Source organism: Anarrhichthys ocellatus, unplaced genomic scaffold, assembly GCF_004355925.1.
Source record: "Anarrhichthys ocellatus isolate YVR2014 unplaced genomic scaffold, GSC_Weel_1.0 scaffold190, whole genome shotgun sequence".
Classification (NCBI taxonomy): Eukaryota; Metazoa; Chordata; class Actinopteri; order Perciformes; family Anarhichadidae; genus Anarrhichthys; species Anarrhichthys ocellatus.
The window spans coordinates 35624-49662 of NW_022280220.1; the positions used below are offsets into that span (position 1 = coordinate 35624).

At 42.6% G+C, this 14039-nt stretch overlaps 1 protein-coding gene across 2 annotated transcripts in view; it reads right to left on the bottom strand.

Moving 5' to 3' along the window:
* Positions 1–4736: 4736 nt before the first annotated feature.
* Positions 4737–14039, bottom strand: part of LOC116400689 (vacuolar protein sorting-associated protein 13C-like) — a 14495-nt gene continuing 5192 nt past the window's right edge. The window contains exons 6-25 of one of the 2 annotated variants that reach the window (XM_031878646.1): positions 13188–13250; positions 12808–12882; positions 12454–12563; positions 12236–12295; positions 11790–11849; positions 11444–11524; positions 10587–10644; positions 10169–10296; positions 9606–9712; positions 9234–9408; positions 8935–8997; positions 8710–8854; positions 7431–7531; positions 6963–7105; positions 6690–6882; positions 6495–6609; positions 5949–6085; positions 5283–5409; positions 5089–5206; positions 4737–4997 (exon numbers count right to left, since the gene is read on the bottom strand). In XM_031878646.1, coding sequence (XP_031734506.1) covers positions 4841–4997; positions 5089–5206; positions 5283–5409; positions 5949–6085; positions 6495–6609; positions 6690–6882; positions 6963–7105; positions 7431–7531; positions 8710–8854; positions 8935–8997; positions 9234–9408; positions 9606–9712; positions 10169–10296; positions 10587–10644; positions 11444–11524; positions 11790–11849; positions 12236–12295; positions 12454–12563; positions 12808–12882; positions 13188–13250 — 2216 coding nt within the window. In that variant the 3' untranslated portion in view covers positions 4737–4840. The remainder of the gene's footprint in view (positions 4998–5088; positions 5207–5282; positions 5410–5948; positions 6086–6494; positions 6610–6689; positions 6883–6962; positions 7106–7430; positions 7532–8709; positions 8855–8934; positions 8998–9233; positions 9409–9605; positions 9713–10168; positions 10297–10586; positions 10645–11443; positions 11525–11789; positions 11850–12235; positions 12296–12453; positions 12564–12807; positions 12883–13187; positions 13251–14039) is intronic. The other variant, XM_031878647.1, reaches the window with a different exon arrangement.

A 14039-nucleotide genomic window follows, 5' to 3' on the forward strand; every position in this document is an offset into this window, starting at 1 on the left:
ACTAAAACATGGTCCACAGTTTCCTCTTCATCACAAAATCCACACATTCCATTATTATGTTTTCCAATAGTCCACTAGGCCCTGCACTCCCAACCAATGGTTTATTTTTAAACAGATATCGTCCTTTGCTCCCTTTATTCCATTCAGTCTGCCATATCTTTTTGATTTGACCCTTAATCACCACTTTAGCTTCTGACTTACTTATATTTAATTTAACAATATTTCTCCCACTCTTCAAAGCCTTTTTTGCTGCTTTATCCGCCTTCTCGTTGCCATCGACTCCAACATGAGCAGGGATCCACACAAATTTAACCACTATCCACATTTGATGGATTCTGTATAGTGATTGAAGTATTTCATACAATAAATCCTCTCTGCATCTGGAGTGGCTGAATTACAAACTCGTCAGTACTGCACATGGATCTGATGCAATCACCACTCTCTCTGGCCTTACGTCCTCTACCCACTGCAATGCAATAACTATGCCCATCATCTCACATGCAAACACCGGCAAGTCATCACTCAGTCTCTTCCCACACTCGTACTGGAATTCTGGTATTACTGCTGCTGCTGCTGTTCTACCATTATTGGGGTCTTTTGATCCATCTGTATAAATTTGTATATAATTGTGATAATTCCTCCTGATGTATGACTTGATTATCCCACAGTTTACCCCACATTCATCTCTCATTGCTTCAAGGAGGCCCAGATCAACTTCAGGCTGTGGCAGTAACCAAGGAGGAATAGCTGGCAGAACCACAGCTGGAGAATAACTCCTATCCAATATACCCAATTCCCTAGCCTTCTCCTTAGCAACCCAACCAAAGCTCTTTGTTAGCGTTTTTGTATGTTCCCAGCATGTCTCAATTGCCCTTACTGTTGGATGGTTGTTGTGTCCTTGTAAACTAGCCCAATAGGTCATCATTATCTGTAATCTTCTCAACTCCAATGGCATTTCCCCCATTTCTACCTGCAATGCTGGCACAGATGTTGTTTTAAAAGCCCCACTACATATTCTTAATGCTTGTGCTTGTATTACATCTAATTTTCCCAATAATGTTTTAGATGCTGACCTATAAGCCACACAGCCAGTCTATTACTGATCTTATTAACCCCATATATATAGCTTTCAAAGCAGCCCCGTCAGCTCCCCACTCTGTTCCCACCAAGCATCTCATTACATTCAACACCTTTTTACATTTATTAACCATTTTATCAATATGTACATTCCATGTGAGCCTAGCATCAAACCACATCCCTAAAAATTTGTACGAGTCTGTCCTTTTCAGTTCCTTACCATATAAATACAACTTGACCTCTGTTCCAATTTTCTTTCTTGTAAAGAAAAGGGTATTTGTTTTTTCCGCTGAAATTTTAAATCCCCATTCCAATGCCCACTGCTCCACTCTTTTGATTGTTTCCTGCATCTGTTTCACAACATATTCCACATTCCTACCTCTTTTCCAGTGCCCCATCATCTGCAAATAGAGATCTCCCTATATTTTGTCCAACATTTTCATATACATCATCAATCATTATAGAGAACAATAAAGGACTAATCACACTTCCTTGTGGTGTTCCATTTTCCACCAAATGGCTGGCCAACAAACACCTTCCCACTCTCACTTCTATTGATCGACCAAACAAAAAATGTTTAACCCATCTGAACATTTTACCCGATACTCCTAATTTTCTAATTTTGATTAATAATCCCTCTTTCCACAGTAAATCATACGCTTTCTCCACATCAAAAAACACTGCTACCACTACCTCCTTACTCACTTGTGCCTTCCTCACCTCTGCTTCTAGACATGCTATTGGATCCATTGTTCCCCTTCCTTTTCGAAATCCACTTTGATACTTTGACCTAAGATTCCTTGTTTCCAAATAATACGTTAGGCTTTCTGTGATCATTCGCTCCATGATTTTACACATGTGGGAAGTCAATGCTATTGGTCTAGAGTTAGATGGATTAGTGGGATCTTTTCCTGGTTTTCTGATGGGTACTACTGCATAACTGCTGGTTTCCAAAGTCCTGGTAATTTTCCTTCCTGCCAAACTTTGTTAAACAATTGCAAAATCACCTCTAACTCTAAATCAGACAGAAGGTTCAACATGATGTAGCAAATCTGATCTTTACCTGGAGCAGTTAGCCCTGATTTTCTTATGGCCCTTTTTATTTCTTCCAAAGTGAAGGGAGCATTAATTGCATCTTCCCTCTCTTCATCTGTTTCCAACAATTCTTTATTTGCTTCACTTGTTCTATGTCTTCCATTTAAACCCTCCTCTGACATATTACCAGAACTATGGACCTCAATCAGTGCTTTAGCTAACATTTCTGCCTTTGCTTCATCATTGTTAGCCACCACTCCGCCATTTTCCAATACTGGATACCCCCACTCCCGTTTTACTCCACTCATTTTCTTTATCATCCCCCAAACTTGATTAATTGAAGTGCTTCTCCCTATTGTGTTACAAAATGATCTCCAATACTTCCTTTTAGTTTCTTTGATAGTTTTCCGTACTACTGCTTGCATTCTCTTGTACTCTATTAAATTTTTGAAATTGTGAGTATTTTTTAAAACCTTAAAAGCCTTATTCCGTTTCTTTATTACCTCACTGCACTCATCATTCCACCATGGACCTAACTTCCGCCTCTTTGTACTGGTTTTCCTTAAAATTGTCTGATTGGCAGCTCCAATAATTGCATCTCTCACATTTTCATTAAATATTTCTATATCCTGTTCTCTATCTATATCTTTAAACCTTGATTCATTAATTTCTCTAAATTTATCCCACTGAGCCTTTACAAATACCCACCTTTCTGCTGTATCTTCTGACCCCCCCCTACTTCCTATTCCTACTCTACAGAAAATGGGGTAATGATCACTTCCAACAGTAGAATGCTTACATACCTCCCACACACAAATACCTGCCAATGACCATGATGCTATGGTCAGGTCTAAACTTGACTCATTACCTGACTTGTAATTCACTCTTGTGAAACTCCCATCATTTAAACATACAAGTACCAAGGAGTCCATCACCTCCTCTACTATCAACCCATTCCTATCAGTCTTTTCCCCTCCCCAGAGAGTGCTATGCGCATTCAAATCACCACACCAAATGACCCTTCTTCTGTCTAGTCCCTTTATTGCCTCTAATGCTTCCAACTCCAATCATTGACATGGATTGTAAAAATTTACCACAACCAAACTTTCATCCCCTAACCACACTTCAACAACTACATATTCTAGGTCTATTCCTTTTTCTATTTCTCGATAAGAACTCCCTTGCCTAACAAAGGTAGCACATCCTCCCCCATTACCCCCTTCTCTATCCCTTCTTATGCACACATATCCCTGAATCACAAAATCTAAGTTTGGTTTAAGCCATGTCTCTTCAACACATATTATATCTGCTTTATATTCTAACCCATTAAGAAAACCTTTACACTCTTGGCCATTTGCCAACAGACTCCTTGCATTCCACTGTAGAATTAACATCATGACTAGTCCTGTGAACATGTTTCTTTGTTTAACTGTTCCTGTTTTTTAAGCTCCTCCTGAACAGCCATCCCAGTTATCCCATGGATATTTAAATATCTTGCTGCACTCTTTACTATTATTTCAATCTTCTCAGATCTCCCTTTTGCTTGGAATGTGCAGTTAACTACTTCCGCCATGAAATACACAAAGCTCTCCTTATTTACTGTCAGTACATTCCCATCTCCCCTTTGACTCTTTGTCCCAAGTTGTTCATTTGACTGTTGAGCCGGTTCCTTCCTTGATATCTCCCCCCCTCTCCACTCTACTCTCCCTCTGAACCTTCTTTGTTGCTTCTGCATAAGATATATTCATGTTCACTTTTAGCTGCTGTACTTCCACTGCCTTCTTTCTCACTTCACAACCACCATAGGCCACACTATGTGCACCTCCGCAATTTGCACATTTGAGCTCTGTCCCATCCTCACATTTCCCATACTCATGCTCCCCTCCACATTTTCCACACTTTTGTTTCCCTTTGCACGCTGCCGCAATATGTCCATATTTTTGGCATTTGAAACAGCTCAGAGGTGGTGGGACATAAGCTCTTACATTGTAACTCATATATCCCACAGTGACTTTAGCAGGCAACACCCTCTCTTGGATATCCAGCAACACTGACAAACTATCAACCCTTTCTCCTCCTCTTCTTGCTTGCAGACGTTTAATCCCTATAATTTTTCCACCTCTTATACTTGATCTCAAATCCTCCACTGGGATGCCATATATAACGCCTCTCACAAAGGGCCCATCACTTGTCTTCTTAGTGTTCTCAACCACCATGTTGCACACTTTTTTCAGCTTCATAGCTTTCTCTCTCTGTTCCTCTTCCTAACACTTGATCAACAAGCCGCAATCACCCAGCACCTTCGCCATCAAAATTTCGCCAACTTTCTCCTTCAACCCGCGAGTCAGCGCCACCGGACTAACTTTCCTAATATCATTTCCTTCCCTAAATCTCAAAATTACTTTGAATCCCTCATTCTCAACAATCTTCCTCCTCATCACCCTGCCTTCCTCTCTGCCTTCCAAACTACCACCAGATCCACTATTCCGATTTCTAGCTCGTTTATTTTTCCCTACTTCAGTCCAGTTATTGTAATCCATATCCTCACTCTCCTCTCCATCACTATTCCCTCCCATCCTTAGCCCAGTCACAGATTAGTTTATGCACACTCCGCTGATACTACTTTTACAAGCTCTCCGTCCGTGAGTTACTTCCTCGTCCGCCGCGCCGTCTGCACACCTCACGACAGCCACCTGCTACTGATCATTTCAGTGGGCGTGGTCACAGTTCAACCAGACTGTACCAAGTGTACCTTCTCCGTGGGTGTGGACGGGGGGGAGCCCATGTTGGGGAGCGGGATGCTGTCGACCAGATTCAGAACATGGTGGATCTTCTGGTCTGAGATCTTGACGTGCAGCAGCGGCAGCTCCCCTGACACCTTGAACCTGGACGCACAAACACCCCAGATATGATTGAAATAACATGCAGGCCAGTGAGCAGAGAGATTGGACACCTGTCCGCAGGTAAAAGTCGTACCTGGGCATCCTGGCGTCCTTCTCCACCATACACTTGGCCAGCTGGACGGTGAAGTCCATCGGCTGGAGGATGTGCTGGACCGATGAACCCTGCAGCCGAGCAGACTTCCAGGCCTCACCTGGAAATCAATTACAACAACAATAAAATATGGAAGCAGTTGTGTATTTGTGTGTGTGAGAGTATTAGTTGTGTACCTGATTTGCTGTAGAGCACCTGAACTCGTCGTAGCTCCACGTTGTATCTCACGTAGGCTCGATCCATGATTTCCTCCAGAGAGGAGAAGGAGGACGAAGATGAACCGCTCTGCTCAACGCTGTTCAACTACACACACACACGCGCGCGCGCACACGCACACACACACACACACACACACACACACACACACACACGTGTTCAACCAAACCTAACAAACTGAACACAAACAGCTGTGAAATCAAACCAACATCTGGAAAGTAAAAACAACAAATCAACTATTTTCCTCGGGATAAAGAAAGTTCTGTCTGTTCAGCCCAAAGAAAAATAAGGGTTAGGGTTGTTTAAAAACAAAAACTTTGATTCCACATATTATGTAAACTCAAATATAAAAGTGAATTTGGGTTAACAAATAAATAAAAAAACATCTGGATGCAAAGCAAAATAAATTGGAGCGGTGCGACCCCAAAAATCTGAATACAAACCCGGAAATTTGGCTAAAATTCCCCCAAATTTAATTTCAGTACAAAATAAGCTGTGGGGTTTATCCTCGGCACCAGGAAAATGTAAAGCTACTATCATTAAAAACCATTGACGACATTCAGGTGAGCTTTGTTTTTAAATCATTTTAAACTTCTTTGACTGGAAATAAAAAAATAAGAACTGACCTCTAAGCTGCCAAAGTCTACGATGATGAGGTCCGACGTGCTGCTGTAGAAACCAGCCTTGGGTATGAGCAGGTAGGACGGCTTCAGGTCAATCCTCAAGTCCAGGACCTTCCTGGTCTCAATGATGTGAGACAAACCTGCAAAGATGAGAATCCATCAGAGTCCTGATGAGGACCGGATTGTCTTCTACTGGATCAAGTGAAACCAGAATCCACCAGACTCCTGATGAGGACCAGATTGTCCTCGACTGGAAAATCTTTGATTTTTCTTTTGTTATTTGCAATTTTCAAAACATATTTAAGATTCAATTCGGGACTCAAAGGTGTTTCTGATTGGAGAAGCAGTTTAAATACTGGATTCAGACTCTGTTGTTAGACTCAGCTCTAAACTGTCAGACTGGACTTAAATCAAAACTCTAGACTTTAATAACAATCATAATCAGACTCAGCTGTAGTTTCAGCTCAGGGAGATTCATCCTCTGGGGAACATGAACGCTTGATTTAAACGTTGTGACTCTAAACCTTTTAATACATTATTCTAACTGACCTGTGGCAGTTTTGTCTTTGATCTCCTCCAGTTTGGAGAGCGTGGCCAAGGTCAGGACCTCCAGATCGACACCTTTCCCGGCCTTAAAGAAGTCCACCACACTGTTCACCGTCAGCTGGAAAGAAAAAACTATTCGCTGAAATTGTTCCCCACAAACAGACACAAAAAAACTGACTCGAGTGATCTGAGGTTTACTGCGTCATAGATGATCTCGACGGGCTGAGAATGGACTCTGAGCAGCTGGTCGGCGGCGGACTCCTCGGGGTTCAACTCGAACACGACGTCGAGCAGCGAGGAGGACGAGTCTCCCACCGAGGCGATGAGCGAAGGCACCTCCCCCTGCTGCTGTAGACCTGTGACGAACCAGTGCTGCAGCGCCGCCTCCACCCTGCAGGTAGGACAACACATCACTGTAGACGCTACACAAGGGGATCCAACCTGTGGTGCTATGGGGGGGTAGAGACTCACCTGAAGGCCTGCGCTCCGGGTCTCTGAGATATTTTGGTGCTGAGATCGATCATCTGGATTTTGAGGATTTCCGGCACATCCGGCTGCTCTCTGACCATCACCGAGGTGCTGAACAGCTGGAAACTGACGACCACTGCAACATACTGAACACACACACACACACACACACACGGGTTAAACCTGGCTCACCAACCAAGTCCTGGTTCTACTTAAACCAGGAATCCACTTGAAACTGAAGGACAGAACAACCACTATGTTGAGGATTTATCTGATTTGTTACACACTGAAGAGTAGAGGAGCTCAACATGTGTCCTGGAGGAAACATGGTGCAGTCATTCAAATCTAAAGGGGTTCATCCTCTGAGGAGCAGGAAGGAGATCAGGTCATTTCATAGAAACCTGTCCATTAGATTCTAACACTACTTCCATGTGTGTGTGTGTGTGTGTGTATGTGTGTGTGTGTGCTGACCTGCTTGGGTAAAGTCAGGTTGTGAGAGCTGCCGCTGTAGCCGATGGCAGTGTAAAGTTTTTCTTTCTCCTCAGCCGTCAGGAGGTCGTCCAACCCCGAACCTGAACACCAGAGGAGTAATACACAATGTTGCAAGTACTTTTTAATCAAGTGCTGCACTTCAGTACATCACTAGGGGTACTTGTACTTTACTCTAGTCTTGTATTTTCATGGTACTTTCTACTTCTACCTTTAGTCACTTTACAAATTAAGATTTTTACACACAAAAAATATGAAGAGTTTCAAAAATATTCCCAAGAGTTCATAGAAGTCCAGCTGAGAGAATAATGAGCATAATCATTAGTTAACAAGTTAAAAAGAGCTCCAGCATAACAAACTACTCTCGTAATAAACCCATGAATAGTTTAATGAAAGAATATTTAATAGAACAGTCACAGTTTTTATACATTTTATTGATTATACTGACGTACTTTTACATGAGAAACATTTTTACAGTACTTTTTAAGTGAGGTATTAATACTTTTACTGCAGTAAAGGATCTGAAAACTTCCTCCAACACTGTCTTTACGTCAACTTGTATTATCAATATTATTATTATTGTACTAGCTTTAAGGATTTTTTGAAAAATGTAAAAGACTTAAAGACTTAAATGACTAAATTAGTTTTTTGTATTTAACATGAGCCGTGTTTTCCATTCACATTTTTATGCACATTTTGAAATATGCCATTAGAAGATAAGAGTTGATGCACTAAACAGGATGTGAAGAAACACCTGAATGAGTTGTGACGCAGCGAACATTCAAGTCAAATCACCGATCAGCTGTTTTATGACGTGGACGTCTTCCTGGATATTCATTCATATCGTCTTCGTCTCCAAACAGACATGAAACATGGACAACACTAGCGGACATGAAAGAACTATTAGAACTCGCCCGACTGAGACTAATCCTGGATTTATTTGCTCCAAACTGGTTGAGTTAAACAAACTGAATTGTTTCTGATCAGCTGTTTCTTAGAAAAGAGAAAATAAAAGTGAGATTATATTCCACTGAGTCCGCGCCTCCAGTCATGGCTGACTCTCTAGTTCATTATGATCTTATTATTACTCATCATAGCTCCAATAAAGGTTTGGAGTTTGAATAAACTTGATGATGACGATGAGAGGTGTGTCTTCTCACTTTGAAGTCATTGAAGATAATTACACATAAATATAATATGTGTAATTATATACACCGAATATGGAAAACAACTCAATTTCAATGCCGTTATTTCCACTTACTCTCCGTCTCCTTGTTCTCCTCTGGCTCCTGCTCCTCCTTCTTGGCCTTTTTACCAAAGAAGCTGCTGAAGAATCCTCCTCCTCCTCCAGGCTTCTGCCCCCCCGCCGCCTTCTTCCCCACCACCTTCTGTCCCGACCTGATCACCTGGAAGAGGAAGAAGAGTGAGGAGGAGGAGGAAGAGGAGGCTCTAGTTAAACTGGACTCTGGTGAGGGATGGTGTTTACCTCCATGTGGGCCTGCTGCCGGATCAATGTGATGTTGAAGACGTCCAGAACTTTCTCCAGATCCTGGTGAGACAAACAAACTCCAGTTATTCCCGAGACTGTACGAGCAGAGCTTCAGATCTGTGGTTGAATCTAGTGCATTTGTTTTACTGACGGTGTTCAGGCCGGTAGCAAACCTCAGCTTCTTCAAATACTCAGAATATATTATATATATCTCAGATACATTGCGTGTGTTGGGTGCAGTCAGGTATTTGTGCTGATTAAGCCAGATGTTGCGTTCGTGGTGCGTTCAGGGGCACCTGGATGTGTCGCTCGGTGTCCTGGCTCGGCTTGTTCTGGCTCAGCAGTTTGGCCTTGTAGGCGGTCTTGTAGGCTTTCAGGTTCTCTCTGTGCTTTCTGATGCTGGACCAGGACCACATGTGACCCAAGCGTCTGATGTGGACCTCCAGGATGCTGTTGAAGCCGTACCTCCACCTGGCAGGAGCACGGGAAAGAAACAAACACCCCCCCAAAACCTTCAGGTGAGACTTTGCACCTTGAGTGCAGACTGGAGGTCTGTACTGAACTCTGGAGCCTGTAGGGGGCGCTGACAGGAAGTCAAAGTCAAATTCTAGACTCTACATTGAATTGTTCGTCTTTCTCTCTGACATTAAGATTTGTGTTGAACTCACCAGAGTTTGGCGTTTTGGTGGACGGGGGCGTCCGGCCTGAACTTCCTGTAGGGGGCGTTTTTCACCATGTAGTCGATGGACTCCAGCACCTCCACCATGGTCACGTACTGCAGAGGACCACAACACATCAACACACTTGTCTCACCCGTCTGTCTCTCTTTGACTCGTCAAGATAATAATAATAATAATAACTTTATTTATACAGCAAATTCAAAAACAGAGTTTACAAAATGCTTTGACAGACAAAATCAGCAAAAACAAGACGATAATAACTAGAACAGAAAGCTCGTTAAAAATAAAAGTGTGTTTTAAGAAGTGATTTGAAAGAAATTACTGATTCTGCGAGCCTGATCTGTGGCACCGGTCCGGCTCTCTGGTGCTTCAGTTTTCTCTCCTCGTCAGGAGGAACTTGAACATCTCAAAAGTAACTTCTCAAACGTTCTCACTGCTTTTCTTTGTTATTGAACCGGAGAGCTTTACTGAGCTTTTAGTTTATAATATCTGTTTTGTTGTCCTTGTCCCTGGCTGTTAGTGATACTTCTGACCATCTCACATCACGTTACCTGTGGTTTGGTCATCTCTATGGCGATGTTCTGGACCTCCAGGTGAAGGTTTGCTTTTGGAGTTTTCAGCTCCAGCTCAGCGTTCGGGTTGATGCACATTTTAGCCGAAGCGAAGATCGGCTTGAAAACTACAAACAAAGTGAGAAAGGAAGTGTTGATATGGATGAAACACCCAGCTGAAAACAAACACATTATGTTCAGTGTTTATGTGCAGGCTACAGGTCCCTGTGAGGGTCAAACTGTGCCCACAGAAAAACGAGACAAAAACTATAATTGACAACTTTGTGTTTTGTTTCACAATGAGACTAAAACAAGTTTCAGTCAAACATCTAAATCTTCCTCCAGATGTTCACTGAAGAAATGTGTCTTTGTTCTGAGCGGTTAATATTAATAAATAATAATAAAGTGATGAACTCACTGTACTGATAGTGAGGAAGCTCCTGATCTTTACTGCTGATTCCACACTTCAGCTGATTCTGGAGGAGGAGGAGGAGGAGGATTATTAGTTGCAGTAGAGAGTTTAAAACACAGAAACAGTGAATGTGATAAAGAACAGAGTTCGATTACAAATTATTACAAATTATAATAATTATTATGATAACATTTATGTCACGAATATGTAATCGCTCTACCGTAGCTCCATAAGCTATCAAATAATGTGCGATCCTGATTCCTTATTACTTCAACACGTTATCTGTCCATCACAGAGTTTATGTATGGTTATGTTTATGTAAAATGAAACTTTATACATCAACATAGATCTTGTGAGGACTCTGGCAGTTGTGTTTTCTTTTCTTTTGACCAGAAAACAAAAATGGATTGATTGGTTTGTTAGTTGGTCTTAGTCGGTCGATCGTTTGGTCGATTGATTGGTTGGTTGGTCTTGGTTGGTTGGTCGGTCGGTTGGTCTTGGTTGGTCGGTCGGTTGGTCTTGGTTGGTTGTTTTGGTTGGTCGGTCGGTTGGTTGGTCGGTCTGTTGGTCGGTCGGTCTGTTGGTCGGTCGGTTGGTTAGTCTTGGTTGGTTGGTCTTGGTTGGTTGGTCGGTCTTGGTCGGTCGGTCTTGGTCGGTCGGTCGGTCGGTCGGTCGGTTGGTTGGTCTTGGTTGGTTGGTTGGTCGGTCGGTTGGTTGGTCTTGGTTGGTTGGTTGGTTGGTTGGTCGGTCGGTCGGTTGGTTGGTCTTGGTTGGTCTTGGTTGGTTGGTTGTAACCATAGTTGTAACTCTGCTGACTAATGAGATTGTTTTTGTCTAAAACAAGACAAACAGCATTGACTAACCACAATGTCTTCCCATGATCCTTTGTAAAAGATCGGACTGTTGACGTTCCAGTAGGCGCAGAGACAATCCAGACGGCCGAGCTGACACAAACAAACAAACACACAAAGAAGTCAAAAACAATGAAAAACTACAGTCACAGAGGCCGATTGTTTCTACATCGCCCCATCAAACTGACCAACCAATCACATCACAGAACACTGTGACACAAACGTTCAACTTCAGCTCATTTTAGGGTGCAATCACTTTTGTTTACTGAAACCAATGGGAAAACGTTGAATCATACACTTCTAGAGACATTTACTGGGGAACATCTAGTAAGTACTAGTTACTAGTAACCCCTTTCACCTTATAGATGATCTTTGCTGCTTCGTTCAGGATGCACGACTTCCAGTTTTCATCAGTAGTCTGAAAAAAAAGAAACAAACAGCAGGTCACTCACACCATAGTCTGTATACAATAAGTGGACGTAGTCATTGTGACGTCTCTCATGGGTTTGTGGACAAATTCAGAGATTTCACCGTTGCCATCTTGGATTACGGCTTTTGCCACCTTGTTTTTTTGCAACCAGTGAACAACATAATTTACTAAATGAACATCATGCTGTATCGAAGAAGACTTGAAACTAGAGATTGAGACCATAAACTCATGTTTACAATGTTTACTGAGGTAATAAATCAAGAGAGAAGTAGTAATTTTCTCATAGACTTCTATACAACCACGGGAGTCGTCCCCTGGTGGACACTCGAGAGAATGCAACTTTAAGAGGAGAGTACAGAAGTAGGAGGAGTTACCTGCAGGCTGAGCTCTGACAGAGTGACTCCCATAGACAGGGGGCGCTGTGGGTCTGACAGCTGAAACAAACAGTCACATGACACTCACAGGTTAGACCTGGTCAACCTGTCCGTCAGAACAATGACATCACACTGAAATGTGTACACCTGGACAAAAACACAGAGCCTGAACCTCAACCTCAACCTAGATCAGAACCAAAACCTGGACCGGTACTCACGTCGTCCTCGTAGCGCAGGTGGATGCTGCTGATCTTCACCTGCAGGTTTTTGATCACCTGAGTCGCCAGTTTCTCCGCGAACGTGTCCTTCTTGTTCTCCTGAGGCTTTTCTGAAAGCAACACAAGACCATGAAGAGAGACCAGTCCTGAGACCCAAGACCAGGATGTCTGTCAGCTGATCAGACCTGGACCTGAACAGACACCTGGAGACCAGGACGTCCAGACCTGGACCTGAACAGACACCTGAGACCAGGATGTCTGTTGGCTGATCAGACCTGGACCTGAACAGACACCTGAGACCAGGACGTCCGGACCTGGACCAGGTGAAACACAGTGAAATCAGAAAAACCTCACCTGCTTTGTTCTCATGCCGTTTCAGCTTCTTTAAGCCTTTTCTAGGCTTTTTATGTTTTTTAGATCCTTTTGGGACTTTTGGCAGCGTTAAAGAGAGAGAGAGCAGTTAGTGACAGAAAGCCCGAAAAACACAGACAGGAAGCAGGACACAGAGACAGAAGCTGTGTTGTTCTGTGCCAGAAAATAAAATACAATATGGCGTTAATTGTTTAGCTTAGCCTTCTTCTTGCTAACCTCAGGAAAGCTAATGTTCCAGCTCTCCGGAGCTCTCATCTGCTCCGCCCACAACAATACGCCTTATGTTTACCAACACAATGTGGTCTATAAAGACCGTGTTACACATCATCCTGTGTGTTACTGTGTGTGTGTGTGTGTGTTACCATTGTGAGGATCCTTGTAAACAACACTCTCCAGGCTGAACAGCAGATCTCCAGTTTGAGACGCTGACAGCAAACGCAGCATGAACATAACGGACAACATGTTAATACATTCATTCATTCACTCATTCCGTCATTCATTTACTCATTCCTTCCTTCCTTCATTCACTCATTCGGTCATGCATTTACTCATTCCTTCCTTCCTTCATTCACTCATTCGGTCATGCATTTACTCATTCCTTCAATCCTTCATTCATTCCTTCCTTCATTCCTTCCTTCATTCCTTCCTTCATCCCTTCATTCAATCCTTCCTTCCTTCATTCATTCATCCCTTCATTCATTCATTCCTTCATTCATTCATCCCTTCATTCATTCCTTCATTCAACCCTTCATTCCTTCAATCCTTCATTCATTCCTTCATTCCTTCCTTCAAGCCTTCCAGCCTTCAATTCTTCATTCCTTCAATCCTTCATTCCTTCCTTCATTCCTTCAAGCCTTCCTTCATTCCTTCCTTCAAGCCTTCATTCCTTCCTTCATTCCTTCCTTCATTCATTCCTTCCTTCCTTCATTCCTTCCTTCATTCCTTTCTTCATTCCTTCCTTCATTCCTTCAAGCCTTCCTTCATTCCTTCCTTCATTCCTTCCTTCAAGCCTTCATTCCTTCATTCCTTCATTCATTCCTTCCTTCATTCATTCCTTCCTTACTTTATTCATTCCTTCAAGCCTTCATTCATTCCTTCCTTCAAGCCTTCCTTCATTCCTTCATTCATTCCTTCAATCATTCATTCAATCCTTCATTCATTCCTTCCTTCATTCCTTCATTCATTCCTTCATTCATTCATTCCTTCATTCATTC